The sequence below is a fragment of the Hirundo rustica genome, chromosome 25, assembly GCF_015227805.2.
Source record: "Hirundo rustica isolate bHirRus1 chromosome 25, bHirRus1.pri.v3, whole genome shotgun sequence".
Taxonomy (NCBI): Eukaryota; Metazoa; Chordata; class Aves; order Passeriformes; family Hirundinidae; genus Hirundo; species Hirundo rustica.
In genome coordinates this window covers 3,686,347-3,703,184 of record NC_053474.1, presented here as the reverse complement: position 1 = coordinate 3,703,184, position 16,838 = coordinate 3,686,347, and the positions used below count along the sequence as shown (strand labels likewise).

Genomic DNA, 16,838 nt, shown 5'->3' with positions numbered 1-16,838 from the left:
CTGGAAATGTCCCTGCTGTTTGCTTACACCCTGCTCCTCCAATTTTTTTTTTTTTTTTTCTGTGGCCCCTCTTAGCCATGTGCCAAAGGGAACGCCACGAGGAAAGGTGGTGGGCAAGGCCCCTCAGGACAGCGGTGGCAGAGCAGGGAGCTGCCCCCCAACTTCTGAGCACCTCGTAACCTCCCTCCCCACAGCCCCACGGAGCATCTCCCCAGCCCCAAGTCTCTGTGGCTGTTAACGTTCCCGGCGCTGGGTAGATACAACATAATTAAAGCAGATAATGCCGGTGATGTTTGTTATGACATCGTGTTTTTGCGAGTGACGAGTGAAGGGTTAACTCCAGGGAATTGGGAATATCGCCTGGCTGCTAATAACACGTGAGTCATCGATGGAATAACACAGGGGTGCAGGGAGAGACACAGCACCTGGCTTTACAGCGGCCCTGTGCCTCGCCTGCGTGGGGCAGGCTGGGGATTCCTGAGTGTTTTTGGATCAACAGGCAGCGAGGAAGGAATCGGAGCTGCACACACACGCCGGTCACCCCGGCTCCACCGCTAACTGGGATGAACCGGTGAGCTGGGATCATGCTGAGGGTTATCTTCCAGCTGGGACCAATTGCAAGTGGAAAGGTGTCAGAGCCGTGCACCCCATGGGGATCAGCGGGGCTGGATTTGGGACTGGCTGGGCTCTGCACGCCCCGGATAAGCTTGGGGAGCAGGCTGCATCGCTCCTGGAAGCGGAGCAGAGTGGAGGCCTGGGCTCCAGCCCGGTCAGCAGAGGAATCTGCACACGCAGACAGGATCGCTGCAATTGCTGGTGGCTGAGTGAGCAACTTTGCAGGCTTCCTCATCCCCTTGCCCTGAATGTCAGCTTTGAATTTTCTTGCTATTTTTAGGGATGGTTCAAAAAAAAAAAACCAAAAAAAAATCCCAAACCACCGAGGAGTATCCCTCCCTTCTCGCTTTGCAGGGCTCCGTGCCCCATGAATATTGCAAGGATGTGGATTACTGTACCTGTGCAGGGACAGGGGGAGAGGGACAGAGGGACAGGGCAGGGAAGAGAGAGAGATTGTGCAAAAAACATGACATTGCAAGCAGAATGGGTTAGAATGTAAAAGATTTATTAATTTAATCCAAAGCATTAAAAGGTCGTGTATTAATCAAAGAGATGCTTAAAACTGTCAAAGTCCTTTGTCAGGTTTGAAGTGCATCTCTATAGTTATCATAAAATATATATATCAGTCTGGCATGGAGCCCCAGGCAGGGCTGGAGGAGGATGGGGAGTTAAAGGAGGCGCTCTGCCGTGGGATGGACACCCCAACCCGGCCCTGCCACGCTCCCGTGGGTGCCCAGCACCCCCACACTGACCCGGGTCACCCTGCTGGGCCCCAGGCCTGAGTTTTGTTCCCTCTCAAGTCCGGCTCGTGCCCTGCGGTGCTTTGGGGGTTGTGTTTGGGACAGAGGCGGACGCGGTGGGTTTGGGACTGGGGTCCCCCGCTCGTCCCCGTGGGCACAGGCGGCTCCAAGCCGCGGCAGTGGGCATTGGTGCGGGCCGTGCCCGTGCCACTCCCGTCACAGCCCCGCGGGTGCTCAGCCCTGCCAGGATTTCCTTTTAGCTGGGGGGGCGGGTGGCGGGGGCGGGTCCCCGGGGTCACCCGGGCGCCCCGTCCCAGCCAAGTGCTGTGTCAGCAGCGTTGGCGTGGACTAACGCTACCATCTAGTGGCTGCTTTGCCACCGCTGTCCCCGGCTCAGCCCGTGTCCCCGCAACCCACCCCCGTGACCAGGACCAGGGTGGGCTGCCAGGGTTTGCCCCCCGAAAGTGTTGGCTGGACTGGGGGGGTGTGGTGGCAGTTGTCACCCCGAAAGCCACCCCGGCGTGGGAGCAGGGGTTGGGAGGCAGTGGGGTGCTGTGGGGGAGATCTGGGGGCACGGGGATAGAGGGGCGAGGAGACACTGGAAAGGTGTTGGATGCTTTGCTGGGATATAGGAGTTATCGTTTTGGGGAGCGAAGTGTAGAGAGCACGATGGGGTTGGGGGGCGGGGGGAGGGAGTTCTGCCCCGCCAACGTCTGTGGAGAGTCGGGGCCAGCCGTGTTTTACCTCCATAAAGGTAACTGCGGCGGAAGAGCCCAATTCATCCCCGAATTCCAGCTCCGAGCTGCCCCGGAGCAGCAGCAAAACCACCCCCGATTTCTCCCAATGAAACCATTTCCGAGCAGCCCCGCGGCCGGCAGAGCGAGGCTCCCGCTGTGCCCCCTCCCCATCGCCTGTGTTCGCTCTGTCACCTGACCATTCCCACGCCCAGAAAACCTCCGTCCCCAAATCCTGCCGCTCCCCCGTGGCTGGCACAGATGCTGCTGTTGTCAGCGCACGGCTCTTCCCAATTATCTGTTGTTTTGCCATGGAAGAAGGTGTCCCCTCGCAGTGACTGCTGCTGAGCTGCCGGGTGACTGCAGATAAATCCATCCGGGCCTCAGTTTCCCCTCTGGGGGGGACGGTGCCTGCAGGCCTGGACGGGCAGGCTCAAGCCTGGTCAAGTCCAACCCCACATTTTTGGCCATTTTCCACTGTTGTCTGGCCAGCGCTGCCGCGGAGACGTGGCTCCGATCCACGACCCAGGAGCTCCGCGCGTTGTGCGGGTCCCTGCGGAGCTGGGGCCGGGGGGCACGGGGACAAACCCCCGCCCTGCCGCGGCTGGGGATGGCTCCTTCCCGGTCACGGGGAGGGGGGTCCCAGCAGCATCTGGGGGCGAGGGGACCCCCGGGGAGGGTGGCAATGCTGCGGGTGCCCCGTGCCAGGCTCTGCAGCGCCGGCCATCTGCAGCGTGCTCACACCTGTGCCCTGGCACCGGGTGGGCTTGCAGGCTCCAGCCCCTCCTGCCGTGCCAGAGCAGCCAGCCGGAGCCGGGCCGCACGGGCAGGAGCGGGGCAAGCAGGGCTCGGCACGGCGGGGATGAGGGTCCTGCGGAGCTTGGGGGAGACCTGAGGAGGCTGGATGGACCCTGGGGCGCAGGGCAGGGCAGGGGAAGCGGCGCTGAGCTGTTCTCTCTCCCCTCTGGAGGTGCTGCAGCTGCAGCGCTGCCTGGGAACCGGCCGGGAGGGGAAGGGGCCAGAGCAGAGCCCCCCATCTCTGAGCTTTGCTCTTCCCTTCAAGCCCCCAGCGCAAGCTCTGAGGCAGAAATTATCCCGCAGCAGCTTTGGAGGGGTCCTGACCTCTTTCCGCACGTCCCCATCGCTTCTGGCCCAGGGCGGACCGTGTCACAGGAGCTCTGTGCCCACCCACAGCCCTCCCTCCACCCCGGATCAATACCGGCCAGCATTAACATGAAATCGATGCCCCTCCCCTGCCCAGCCTGTGATCGCCCCGCAGCAAAATCCTTTAAGCCCCTCCTGCGGGCACCAGTGCTGGGAGAGGGGGAGGACAGAAGGATGGGGAGCAGGACGGGGGTTCCCCTCCTTCAGCGCCTTCAATCTTCAATCTTCAATCAGGGGGTTCCTGCAATCTCGGGTCCAATCGCTGTCCCCAAGAGCTTTCAGAGTCGTGACAGCAAAATGGGGGACACGCTCTGGTGGCATGAGCGTGGTTGCACAGGGATTACGGTGGCACAGCCAAGCGCCAAATCCTGACCCACTCCGGCCACTGCTTGGGGACATGGAAGGGTGGCACCATTTCAAGCAGGGAGCTGGACAGAGAACGGTGGGATCGGCCCCTTTGAGGGTGTGAGCAGGCAGGAGTGGGCAGGGAAGGGAGGGAGCGGGGCAGGAACGGGCAGGAACAGGGATGGAGTTTGGGGCTGGCACAGCTGCAGCTCAGCACATCAGGGCCCATCCAGGAGCACCTCTCAGTCCATCGCTCCCCGGATGGGGTTGGGGTCCCCCAGGCCAGCCCTGGTCTGTGAAACCTCCAGCTGTGATTAAGTGGAGGTTTTAATTACTGCAGATGAATCACGAATGGACGCTGCCCAGCGCCAGTGCCAGGGGGTGCAGAATGGGGACCCCAAGCCTGCTTTGTCTCAGTGCTGTGCCTGGGTTTGGACAGGGGTGCTGCCCTTGTCTGAAGGGCTTTTTGTCCCCTCCAGTGGCGGAGAGGGACAGCCCACGTCCCCGTGGTTGTGGGGACAAGGGACACTGCGTGGGTGAGATGTGAGCTCCCTGCCCACAGGGAGGGTGGGTTCGGGGGTGCTGGGCGGGGGTTAAATACCAGGATAACAGCGACAGTGCCCTGGCCGTGGGGTGCCCCAGGCTGTGTCCCCAGACGTGGGGTGGCCAGAACCGACGGCCACAACCTGGCACCGGGGCTGTGCCTGGGGCTGCCCGGTGCCAACCGGCTCCTCTCCTCGGCTGTCCCTGCCACGCAATCTGCTCTGTCCCCCTGCCTCCCTGCCTGCCTGGGCGCCTGGTCCTTCCCCAGGGGTTTTTCCCTGGGATGGGGAAGGAGGGGCGCATCCAGCCCTGCTCCACTCCACCCCCAGGTGCCCAGGGGACCTGAAGCCCTCGAAGGAGGTGGGGTGCAGCAGGAGCTGTGAAGATGCCCGGTGGTACCCAGGGATGGTGGCACGTTCCCGAGCCTCCTGCTATGTCCCCAAACCCCTCAGCTTATCCCCGTAGCCCCTGGTGTGTCCCCAAACCCGCTGGCGCTGCCCCCCGGGCCCCCTCCCCATATGCCCAGCATTTTCCCCATAGCCTGAGCCCCGCTGTCTGGGGTGGGGGCCAGTCCCTCCTTCCCATCGCTGCTGAGGAATTCATTACCGGCACAGCTGGGCCCTGCTGGGGAGGCCGAGCTACAAGGAAAATTAACCTCTTCCTCCCCAGCCTGCAAGCACAGCACGGCACCCCTCCCTGTCACAGCTGGCAGGAAGGGACAGTCCCCTCTTGGGGGGCGCTGGGGGGCTGCGGGGTGCTCTGCATGGGGGCAGCTTTGCGAACCCAAATGCTTCCCAACCCAGCGTTCCCAGGCTTTTATTCTCAAGGGAAGTTGGTGTGTACCCTCCCCACATGGCCTCGGGGGCAGGGGAGGCTTTCTCCGCTCACCCCCTTGGAGGAGACCCCCAAACCTGTGCCCTGGGGCTGGAGGGGGTGAGGGGGCATCACTCAGTCCTGGCTGGGCTGAACTTGGAAGCCTCTCTTCTGCTCCCACCCCAAATCCTGTAACTCAGTGTCGTCCTGTCCCCCCAGCTCCAAGCACCCCTCAGTGCCTGTGCCCATCTGGGCCAGCTCATCTCTCTCAGGGACAGAAGGACCCGGGCTGTCCCCAATTTGTTAGAAAGGTTTTATTTCTCTGTATTTACAGACTTCATTAAAAAAAAAAAACAAAACAAAAACAACCCCAAAAAAATAAACAACAAATCCCTCTCCTGCCCCTCCCTCCCTGCCATGGCACTGCCCACCCACAGCCCTGCCCTAGGGGTGTGGGGCACAGGACTGGGACCCCGCTCAAGAACGGGGGCTCCTGGAGGGGCAGCAGGCAGGGTGGCACCACCCTCACACGGGCACTCGCTCCCCCAGGCCCCCGCTTAGTTCCTGCTGCAGAGGGCTGAGCCGAGCTGCAGCCACGAGCTCCCCGAGTGCTGTGGGGCTGAGCCCACCCCGTACCCTCGTCCTGCCCCCTGGGGCAGAGCTGCCCCCACCCTGCCCAGGCCCCCCAGGACTCCTTGTGTCCCCCCCCTCAGGACCCCCTGTCCCCCCAGTGCAGGCAGAGGTGGGTGTATGGCTTTCAGGACAATAAAGCAGAGGGGATAAGGCAGGCGACAAGGCGGTCCCCCAAACACTGGGATCCCTTGGTGGGGGCTGCTTGGGAGAGGCGTATAAAATCTCATAAATTAAAGGAGATACAAAGGGAGGGAGGGTTGAGATTACCTCCCACAGATCAGTGCCAGGATTTTGGGGGGGGCTGAACCCCACCCAGCTGTGCTCCCAGAAGAGATTGGGGCTGGAATGGGGAGCTCCCCCCCAAGCCCTCTGCAACTGCGGGTCTGGGGGTGCCCGTGGGGTTCAGGGGGTTCCCCACAGTCCCCCCTGCAGCCAAAGCTGGGTGTGGAGGCAATGCAGAGGAGGGGGGAAAGGCAGGGCTGGGGTGCACGGTTTTGTCTCCTCTCTGAGTCCAACATCTTTGTGCAAAGCCCTGTGTGCTCCCTGGGCACCCCCAAAAGGCATTTCGCGGGGGCACAGCCAAAGGAAGCAACCACCCCTAAAGAAAAAAAGGAGATTCACCCCAAAGCCACCCCAGAGCTCCCTGGGGGTGCCAGCACCGGGTCACTGGTTGTCCCCGGGCTGGTACTGGGGCTCGGTGGCAGTGAAATAATCCTCGAGGAAGGACTGGAGGTACTCGAAGGTGGGGCGTTCCTCGGGTTCCCTCTTCCAGCACTGCACCATCACCTCATGCAGGGACGGGGGGCAGCTCCCCGGGCACTGCATGCGGTACCCCCGCTCCACCTGCTCCAGCACCTCTCGGTTGTTCATCCCTGCGGGACAAGGACCCCGCCCTGCTCAGTGACAGCACCGCCACGGGAGGAGCCACCGGGGAAACTGAGGCACCAATGGCATTGCCCCGTGGTTTGGGTACGAGCCCAGTTTAGCACTGGTTTCTCTGATGGGGAAACTGAGGCACGGGACACGCCTTGCCGAGGAGGGTCAGCCCCTGCCTATGCCCTGACCGCCCCAGGGGTGCCCCTGCCCCAGGGGGCCGTACCTGGGTAGGGCACCCGGCCCTTGGTCACCAGCTCAGTCAGGAGGATGCCAAAGGACCAGACGTCTGACTTGATGGTGAACCTCCCAAAAAGCGCAGCCTCCGGAGCCGTCCACTTGATGGGGAACTTGGCACCTACAAGGGGAGACGTGGCTGGAGCTGCACCTACACCTAGGGTACCCCGCACCTGGGGCACCCACATCTGGGGACACCCCACACCTGAGGCACTGTCACTGAGGGTGTCCAGCACTCGGGGTACCCTGAACGGGGGGCACCCTGCACTAGGGGCACCCACCACCCATGAAACCCTCTGCCCGGGGCAGCTCACACCTGGGACACCCAGCACCCAAGGCAGCCTGCACGGGGGTTATGCTGCACCCATCACTCGGGGCATCCATCTCCCAAAATACCCACACCCTGGGACACCTCTCTCCTGGGGGCACCTCTCTCCTCCGGGCACTGGGGCGATCCAAGGTATCCATCGCCTAAAATACCCCTAAATTTGGGGTGTCCATCCCCCAGGATCCCCATTCCCCGGCACACCGTAATTTGGGGCGTGCCCTGGCTCGCTCAGCCCCGGGGATCTCCAGGCCAAGGGACACAGCGGGGAGGACACGGGGCGGGGGTCCCCACCCTGCCGCGCCGTGTACTCATCGTCCTCGATGAGGCGAGCGAGGCCGAAGTCGGCGATCTTGCACACGAGGTTGTCTCCCACCAGGATGTTGGCAGCGCGGAGATCCCGGTGGATGTAGTTCATCCGCTCGATGTACGCCATGCCCGCCGCAATCTGAGGGGGGGTCCAAGAGGTGAAGACCCCCCCCCCAGTACACCTCTGTACCCCGTAGCAGCCCCCCAGTACCTGGGCAGCCATGTCCACCAGCTGGGGCAGCTTCAGGTAGCGACCGTCCCCGTCCTTCAGGAAATCCAGCAAGCTGCCTGCGGGCAGAAGGAACGCCCATCAAAGACCCCCCAAAACCCAAGGGTGCCCTCCCCTGTGAGCCCCCAATGTGCCCAAGCAGGTGCCCCTGGCTCACCCTGGCTCATGAACTCGGTGACAATGTAGATGGGCTCCTCCGACACCACGGCGTAGAGCTGCACCAGCTTGTCGTGCCGCAGCCGCTTCATGATCTGAGCCTCCTCCAGAAAGGCCTCAGGGGACATGGTCCCTGGCTTCAGCGTCTTCACCGCCACCTTGGTGGTGCCATTCCAGGTGCCTGGGTTGGGGACACAGAGTCACCACGAGCCAGGGGGACGGGCAGCCCGGGATAGAGGGGTGCGTGGATGGAGGGGTGTGTGGGTGCATGATTGCGTGCTTGTGTGGATGGATGGATGGATGCATGCATGGGCAAGGATTCAGGGCAGGGCAAGGAAGGGATCCCTCGGTAGGGCTTGTGATCCCGCTGCATCCCACCCGGGACAAGGAGTTCCCCTCACCCCCGATACCGACCTCACCCCATTCCCAAACCTTTCATGGGTTCTGTGCCAAGTTTCCATCTCCCCTACACATCACCTGTCACCCTGTGGTGCTCCCTGCCAGGACAGAGCAAGGCTTCTCCTCCCCCCTGTGCTCCCCCACCCCCGGCTGGCTGAGCCAGCCTTACCCATCCACACGTCTCCGAAACATCCCATGCCAAGTTTCTTGTCGAGGGTGATGGATTCCCGTGCTATCTCCCAGGCGTCCTTAGCTAATCCCAGGGTCTGGGGCTTCACGGCAGGGCACGGGAGGGTGAGCAGATGGCACAACCCGTCGTTGTACTCTGCGGGGGATGGGGGACAGGCAGGGAGGAGGAGGGAGGGGATGTGATGGGATGAAGGCAGCATGCATGAGTGGAGCAAGCAGGGGATGCCGGAGGAAGAGGATGATGAAGGTGGGACCCCCTGGCCTGGCCTTGTGGTCCCATCTGTAGTGGGGGTCTGCCCGCCCATGCAGAGGTGCCATGGGGCATCTTGGGGCACCCGTTGTGAAACCAGAGCAGGACATGGGATAATTCATAATTCATAATTCATTTTCTCATGCCAGCAAATCGGTGTCTCTCAGCCTGTCCTGGCAGTCATGAGCTTTTCCCAGTGGGGTGCCAGGCCTGGGGGTACCCCCATGTCCCCCCTGCCTCTTGCCCTGGCTTGCCCACCAGGCCCTACCCATCCAGACTTCCCCAAACTGCCCATTCCCCAGCTTCTTGAGGAGCTGGAGGGACTCTCGGGGGATCTCCCACACGTCTTTGGTTTTGACTGAGAGGTCGGCCAGTTTGGGGGTTCCCTTGTGGCACGGCACGGCCAGGCGGCAGCACAGCCCAGCTGCCCGCTCTGCAGCACGGGGACAGCAGTCAGTGTGGGCACAGAGCCCCACCAGCCCTGTGCTCCCCTCCCACCTCCCCAGGCATCCCCAGTCTCCCCCAACACACAGATTCACCCCTCTCCACCTGCCCCGGGGACAGCTCCCCACCCCCTCGGCCGGGCTGGACCCCCGGTCCCCCCAGCTGCACCCAGGGAGTGGGTGATGCCCACCCACCGGAGACAACGGGAACTCCCCGCACCCCGACATGGAAAAGGGGAGACCCTCGGGGAGTTTCCTAATGCCACCAACAGAACTGCCCCCTCCTCCCCCAGTTCAGCCCAGTCTCTTACCAAAGAGCCTTCTGAAGCTTTCCCCACCCCTCGTATTGCCCACCCTTGTGCCCTTCACCCCACCCTACCTATATAGTGCTGGACCAGCTGCTGCACGGTGCTGAACTGGGCGCGGGTGGTGATGTAGTACCCCCCGCTGTCCAGCTTCCGAATCTTATAGTGCTTCACGTGGTCTCCCTTGGCCTCATCCCAGTCCCGGATGGAGAGGGAGTAGGCACCTACGTGAGGACACCGGTCAGGGGGGGATGTGGGGCACAGCCCCTGGTGTCCCCACCCCTGTCCCTGTACCTTTCGTCGTCTCGCTCTCCCGAATGAGGAAGGTGCCTCTGGAGTTGCCGTGGCACAGGAGCTGCCGCTCCGCATCTTTGCGCCCGATCTTCCCGAAGTACCACCTGCCGCGGTGACGGGCTCAGCGCCAGCGAGGCACCGCTGAGGGGACCACGGAACCCCCGCGGCTCGCAAGGACGCCCGGGCCCGAGGCTCGTGGGGTTGGGGATCGTCTCCATCCCCTTTTCCCCGCTACTCACTCTTCTGCCTGGATGGAGTCCACGGGGGCCACGTAGTTGCTGGGGATGTAGCCCGTGGCACCCGAGCTCAGTGACCTGGCCTCCCACCAGTCTCCTTCCCTGGGCAGAGAAACAGAGCCCGTGGAGGAGGAGGGACAGACGGACAGAGCCGCTCGCCGTGCTCCTCCTCACCCCGCACACAGCCCCGCCAGACCCCGCTGTCCCCCGCCCGTCCCTGCTCGGCTCGGCTCACGACACGCGGCCCTGGCGCTGAGCGACGGAGCCCAGGCGGAGCTTGTGCGCCCAGCCTGGGTCCTGCGGGGGTACCCAGGCACACAGGCACCTCCCAGGGGTGGTTTGTGCCTGCTGGGGGTGGCGGGAGGCCCCGAGGGGATGGAGCTCACGTGTTGTTGATGATGTGGAATTTCTCCCCTTTCTGGAATGTCAGGTCATCCTCCGTCCTGGCCTCGTAGTCGTACAGGGCGATGAAGAGCGTCACCCCCCCACCTGCGGCACACGGAGAGCAGCACCGCGGTGAGCCCCGAGTGCAGAGCCCACGTGGGGACCCCTCCCCATCGTCCAGCCGCCCCCGCTGACCTGTGATGCCGGCGCTCCGCGTTTGCAGCACGTTGGAGGAGAAGCCCCCCGGCTCTGCAAAGGACGGGGCCAAGGGCGCCGCCGCCCCCTGGAAGTTGTTGAAGTCCGGGATCCGGGTGAAGACGGCCCCTGGCTGCGTGGGGTCGGGGTCGTACTGGGAGGCAGGGGGCTGGAGGGAGCCCCCCTCGCCCCCCGCCTGCCCTTTGCCGGCCCCCTTCTCTTTGCAGGGCACGCAGCCCATCCTGGGCACCGCCTGTGGGACAGAGGGTCCGTGAGCTCCGCGCCCCCCGGCAGGGCACACGCGTGTGCACATGTGGGCACTGGGGTGTGCCCCGCCGGCCCCAGCGCGTCCTGCCGCCCCCCAGCTCGGTGCGCTGGACAACAGCGGGGCACTGGGGTCCCCACGGGCACTGCCAGCGCCACCGCTGCAAAGGAGGGCTGTGCTGGGACCCCGGCACCCGTGGGTGCTCCACGGCAGCTCCACTCACTGCGACGGCTCCTCGGGTCACTTCAGCTGCTCCATGTCACCTCAGGGAGGAGAAGAGTCACCTGCAGACAGCGGGGAGGGCATCAGGTGGGGGGCAACACCCTCGCATGGGTTGAAACGCCCTTGCCATGGGCTGTAACACCCCTCCACGGGATAAAATACCCCTGTACAGGCTGCAACACCTCTGCATGGACTGAAATACCCCTTCCGGGGCTGAAACACCCCTGCACTTGCTGAAACACTTCAGTCAAGGGCTAAAATACCCCTAAATAGATTGAAACACCCCATAACAGGATGCAACACCCCTGCCACGGGCTACACCACCTCTACACGGGCTGCGACGCCAACGACATGGACTGCAACACCTCTTGCATGGGCTGTAACACCCCTGCACGAGTTACAACGCCCCTGCACAGACTGCAGCACCCATGCACAGGCTGTAACACCCCTGTGTGAGCCATAACACCCCTGCATGGGCTACGACATCCCTTCACAGGCTGCAACCCCCCTGCATGAGCTAAAATGATCTGCATGGCCTGCAACACCCCCAACAAGGCTGCAACATTCCTCCGAGGGTTGCAACACCCTGGTGTGGGCTGAAACCACATCCTCAAGTGGATTTTTCTCTCACTGCGTCCCAACCACACTGCTCACGTCCTTTCTGGGCATCTGCATCCCCGAGGCTGAAAGGGAGCCAGACCCGGTGGGAAGGAGCCCCCCGAGTGTCCCCACACGCTCTGCTGGGCAGGGAGTGGGTGTTTTGGGGAGGAAGGTCCCCGCTCACATCACCGTGGTCAGCACAGGCTCTTCCGGCTGCATGTGGCGAGGAGGTGTCACAGGGGAGGAGGAGGAAATCGGACCTCTCCTGTCATGGCTGTGAGGAGACGTCCATCCCCAGCCCTGTCATTGCCCTGGCTGCCGAGCTCCCACCCACACCAGTCTGCCCAGTTTGCACCGGGCAGAGCACTCCAGTGCTCTGCAGTATGCCAGAGGTCACGCTGCCTCCAGCTGAGAGCAGAGGGAAGGAGCAGGACGGTGTGCTGTCTTCTGCACTCCAGTGAGCAGGAGGAGACAAAGGTTTGGGGGTGGATGAGATGTTTCAGGCAGGTTTTTCCAATCATGGTTATTGATTCCCTTTCCTCTCTCTCGGTAGGGGTGGAAAGAGCCCAGCTCTCCCCTTCCATCTCTGCTTTCCACGCTGGTGCTGTGGCGTTGCCGTTGCCGACAGGGCAGTGTTGCCGAATCTGAGGAAACTCGGCTGGTCGGGGAATTTATTCCTGATGATAATTAGTGTCCATTTAAACTGATGAACAACCCCGGCTCTCATAAACCCTGTCCCCCCTGGATGGGAATCACCCACCCACCACATTCAGAAACTTCCCATTTTGCTGGATTTCAGTGCTGACCAAGCAGTGGAGCTGCCACAGCTGACAGCAGGGATGGGGACGGCAAGGAGCATCTTCCAGGCAAATGCAAACACCGCCAGTATCACAGCATCAAGGGTTTAGGTGCTGTGCAGCAGCACTGCACCCAGGCTTCCCCTTCCTGCGCACCCCTGGGTGTCCCAGAGCCGTCCCCCCACACCGCCCACGGGAAGGGGACGCAGCTGGGGCCGTGTCCGATGGTGGTGTGCGGGTGTCTGGCTCCAGCTTTCCCAAAAAGGAGCTGCTTGGAGCCGGGGAGCAGATGGCAACTGAGCCCTTCCCGCCCCGGACGAGCTGCCAGGTCCCGCCCCGTGCTGGAGACCCGGCCAATTCCTCACCCCTGTCCTGCCCGGCATGGCTGGGCATGGAGCAGACACATCCCTGACTGCCCATCCATCTGCTCCCCAGGCCCCTGGGACACGGGGCAGCTCAGCCCCATCCCCAGCTCCTAGACAGGGCACAATATCCCAGGCACACCCAACTGTCACCCCACACGACACCCCACAGTGCTGGGGTCACCTCCATCCCCTGCCTCCACTCCCCTCATAGGAATTACAGCAGTGAAGAGCTCAGGCTCTGGGTGGATGCAGCCACACGGAGCCGTGTGAGGGTGCTGGGAATGTCACACCGCGTGCCGTGGGGACAAGCCACGGTGGCCTTTGCCAGGCTGAGGGGGGCCACAACCCCCCTGGGCAGGAGGTATCTGCCAGAGGAACTCACACAGCAGCTATGCAGTGGGAAGAGGAAGTAACAGGAGCACGGCGTGGGGAAGGGGGGGAGGAAGAGGATGGTGGTGCTGCTGTCAAGAGACCACAGGACTGGCAGGACCTCGAGCCCTGGGGACGGTGGCAGCTGGGGGAGTCACGCAGGGATGAGAGCAGTGCTGCAGCCCCCTGGGTACGGATCCCCCCACGCCTCGTCCCCTGCACTGTCACCCCGCGTTGCTCTGGGGTGACCTGGCTCCTGCTCCCTGGGAAGAGGAACCAAGAGGGCTGCACAGCCCAGCCCGGTGCCGCCGAGGTTCCTCTGTCACCCTGCATCTCTGGAGCTCCCCGGTCCCAGCAGGAAAACTTAGGCATGAGGTAGCTGCAGCACAGAGGGGGAAGGTGGCTCATTGAGACACGGGACCTGGAGCTGCGTCCCCATCCCATGTCCAGGACCCCACAGGCCTGGGGAGGGGACAAGAGGCCACATCAGCCTTCCCCATCTTGTGTCCCTGCCCCTTCCCCGCTGCCCCCAGCCCCAAGTCCACCCAGATGATACCTGGAGCCCTGCTCCAGCTCCAGTCCTCCCAGTTCATCCAGTGCCTGGTGAGTCCCTGCGAGAGCAGGTTCCTCCAGATCGAGGGGTGCAAGGAGGGATGACACCCCATCCCTGGCATGCCCACAAGCAGTGCTATTCTCTGGGATGAAAAATGAAGGATTTGCCGACCCCCAAAGGTGATCTTCTCCACAAGCCCACCTGCCAGCCACCAGGCCCGTGACAGAGGGGTCCCCTTGCCCCTCTCCCTGGCAGAAGATGCTCAGCGGAGAGGGAGGCCCCCTTCCCCGGCTTTCCAGCCCCATCGCTGGCTGGGAAAGCAGGATTTCCGCTGGAAGAAGAGCAATTCCCGGATCCAAGGGGCTGCAGGGGCGGAGGGAGGGAGCCAGCCAGGGCTCCAAATACAATGTCCCGGGAGGAGCGGGGTGGGGAGGGAATTGTGCAGGGCAGGAAGCAGCGAGTTCCTGTCCCTCCTTGGGACACACCAAGGATCAGGGACGAAGCAGAGCTGCAGGGAGCGGGGGGGGAGCATCCGCTCCGGCCCGGGCCTGAGCCCCATAGAGCTCCCCCAGCCCCGGCCACGGAGAGCTCAGCCTCCAACATCGCCCCGGAGCGCTGGCCGGGGCTGGCATCCCCTGGGCACCTGCAGGGACCGAGGGCACAGGTGTGCGTGTCCCCCGCAGGATGCCGTGTCCTGTCCCCTCCCCAGCGTGCGGGTCCGGCCCGGGCGAGGGCACCATGTGCTCCGCAGGCTCCCCGACGCGCTGTCACCAGCGGTCAGCGCCGGCACGGTGAGCTGTAGTTCGTGGGTGCCCCCAGATCTTCACACACACCCCGCAGCCCCCCGCTGACCTGCCGCCCCCCAGGACGGCGAGGATGGGGGTCTCCTCTCACCCTCGGGCATTCCCCAGGGAAGCAGCGAGGGCACAGTGAGGGCACGGCCCCCAAAGAGACCCCACCAGAGTCACGGGACCCTCTGTCCCCACAGATCAGCGCCTGTCCCACCCCACACACGGAGGGGGCACCTCTCGGCAGAACACGCCGAGGGGATTGACAGACCCCCCCCGCTCTTACAGGGGTGAGCCCCCCACCACCCTGCACCACCCGCGGCACACACACCTCCTACCGTCAGCCCTGCTGCTGCGGCTGGCATGGACCCCCCGCTCCCGCGGGGCTCCCGACGGGACCGCGGGCTGGGCAGGCACGGCAGCCCCGGCTTCGCCCAGCGCCGGGGGTGCCGGGGCGGCAGCCGTGGGAGAGCGGGAGCGCCGGCCGTCAGCTTCCCCTGTCTCTTCGGCGGCTCTGGCAGCCGAGCAAGAGCTTCCCCTCCCCTCGCCCCCCCTTCCTCCCCGCGCTCGCAGCAATGGTTCATTGTACCAGCCAGCCCAGCCGGCGGCTGGATCACCCTCTGGATCACCCCCGGATCATCCCCGGATCACCCCTGGATCACTCCCGGATCACCCCTGGATCACCTCTGGATCACCCCCTGGATCACCCCCGGATCACCTCCGGATCACCCCTGGGTCACCCCAGATCACCCCTCGATCATCCACTGGATCACCCTGGATCACCCCTGGATCACCCTGGATCACTCTGGATCACTCCTGGATCACTCCTGGATCACCCCTGGATCACCTCCGGATCATCCCTGGAACACCCCTGGATCACCTCTGGATCACCCCCTGGATCACGCCCGGATCACCTCCGGATCACCCCTGGGTCACCCCAGATCACCCCTCGATCATCCACTGGATCACCCTGGATCACCCCTGGATCACCCTGGATCACTCTGGATCACTCCTGGATCACTCCTGGATCACCCCTGGATCACCTCCGGATCATCCCTGGAACACCCCTGGATCACCTCTGGATCACCTCTGGATCACCTCTGGATCACCTCTGGATCACCTCAGATCACCCTGGATCACCCCGGATTCCCCCAGATCACCCCTGGATCCCCCCGGATTCCCCCAGATCACCCCCGGATCACCTCGGCGCGCTCCCTGGGGCCCACAGCCTGCCCGTGGAGGTGCTACAGCGGGGAACAGGCACCCGGGGGTCTCTGGGGTCTCTGCTCCCCGGCAGCACAGGGATTCCCAGGCTCTGCCTGCTGGGGTTTTCGGGGGGCTGTGCGGCCCCAGGCTGTGCCACGGCGGGGGCTGGGACAAAGCCTGGCAGGGGACGGCAAAGGGACATCAAACTGCTCACGGAGCGCTGTGGCCCCGCAAGGGGCAGGAACGAGGTGCCCGACTGGCAGCGGGACGCACACGGCAGCCCCCCGTTCTGCTCTCGGGGGCAGGGCAGATCCGTGGGGAGCACTGAACAGCCCCCATGCCTGGGGAATGGCTCTGGGTGTGCCAGGGGTGTCCCACAGGTCCCCCCAAGACGGAGTGCAGCTCTCACGCGGCTCGAGCCCGTCCTGTGTCCATGGATTAGACATCAGACCCCTCATTCACTCCCCGTCCGGATAAAGCTGCTGGTGGGATGACCCCAAGTTTGGCATTGGTCACACCGAGCCACAAACTTCAGTGAGCTCTGGGATTGGGGTAAACCCCCCCCAGACCCCTGCCTGAGTGCCCCTGCACCCTGCCTGAGCCCCCCGCACCCTGTGTGACCCCCCAGCACCCTGTGTGACCCCCCCGCACCCTGTGTGAGCCCTCTGCACCCTGCCAGAGCCCCCAGCACCCTGTGTGACCCCTCTGCACCCTGCCTGAGCCCCCGCACCCTGTGTGACCCCTCTGCACCCTGCCAGAGCCCCCAGCACCCTGTGTGACTCCCCAGCACCCTGTGTGACCCCCCTGCACCCTGTGTGATCCCCCAGCACCCCGTGTGACCCCCCTGCACCCTCTGTGACCCCCCAGCACCCTGCCAGAGCCCCCAGCACCGTGTGTGACCCCCAGCACCGTGTGTGACCCCCAGCACCCTGTGTGATCCCCCAGCACCCTGTGTGACCCCCCTGCACCGTGTGTGACCCCCCTGCACCCTCTGTGACCCCCAGCACCCTGCCTGACCCCCCAGCACCCTGTGTGATACCCCAGCACCCTGTGTGACCCCCCTGCACCCTCTGTGACACCCCCGCACCCTGCCTTAGCTCCCCTGCGCCCTCTCAGAGCCTCCCCAGCACTGTCTGAGCCCCCTGAATCCTCTCTGAGCCCTCCTGGAGCTGGCTCTGTCCCAGCTCTGCCACACAGCTGGCCTGGAGTGGGATCCTTCCCATCTCTGCAGAGCCTTCCTCCTCCTCCTCCTCCTCCTCGCC

The 16,838-nt window shown here is 63.8% G+C and overlaps 1 protein-coding gene across 3 annotated transcripts; it reads right to left on the bottom strand.

Moving 5' to 3' along the window:
- Positions 1-5,687: 5,687 nt before the first annotated feature.
- FGR (FGR proto-oncogene, Src family tyrosine kinase) lies at positions 5,688-14,815 on the bottom strand. Of its 3 annotated transcripts, XM_040086197.2 has the most exons (14): positions 14,702-14,815; positions 10,900-10,960; positions 10,412-10,664; positions 10,219-10,321; positions 9,836-9,934; positions 9,597-9,700; positions 9,377-9,526; positions 8,823-8,987; positions 8,285-8,440; positions 7,718-7,897; positions 7,543-7,619; positions 7,317-7,470; positions 6,687-6,818; positions 5,688-6,459 (listed from the first exon to the last, which is right to left on the bottom strand). In XM_040086197.2, the coding sequence occupies exons 3-14, from the start codon at positions 10,650-10,652 to the stop codon at positions 6,251-6,253; spliced, it is 1,770 nt and encodes a 589-aa protein (XP_039942131.1). In that variant the 5' UTR covers positions 10,653-10,664; positions 10,900-10,960; positions 14,702-14,815; the 3' UTR covers positions 5,688-6,250. The 3 variants fall into 3 exon arrangements, with proteins under 3 accessions (XP_039942131.1, XP_039942128.1, XP_039942129.1); XM_040086194.2 differs by lacking the exon at positions 8,285-8,440; XM_040086195.2 differs by lacking the exon at positions 8,285-8,440 and having other exon boundaries at positions 14,709-14,813.
- Between the last annotated feature and the right edge of the window lie 2,023 nt (positions 14,816-16,838).

What these genes read in the sequence shown, in the direction of transcription:
- FGR (XM_040086197.2), bottom strand. Translation starts at nt 10,652, where the DNA reads ATGGGCTGCGTGCCCTGCAAAGAGAAGGGGGCCGGCAAAGGGCAGGCG. An exon ending in GGAGAGCGAGACGACGAAAG is followed by an intron (nt 9,527 to 9,596) that starts GTACAGGGACAG and finishes GTCCTCACGTAG; the next exon opens with GTGCCTACTCCCTCTCCATC. An exon ending in CACCGAGTTCATGAGCCAGG is followed by an intron (nt 7,620 to 7,717) that starts GTGAGCCAGGGG and finishes TTCTGCCCGCAG; the next exon opens with GCAGCTTGCTGGATTTCCTG.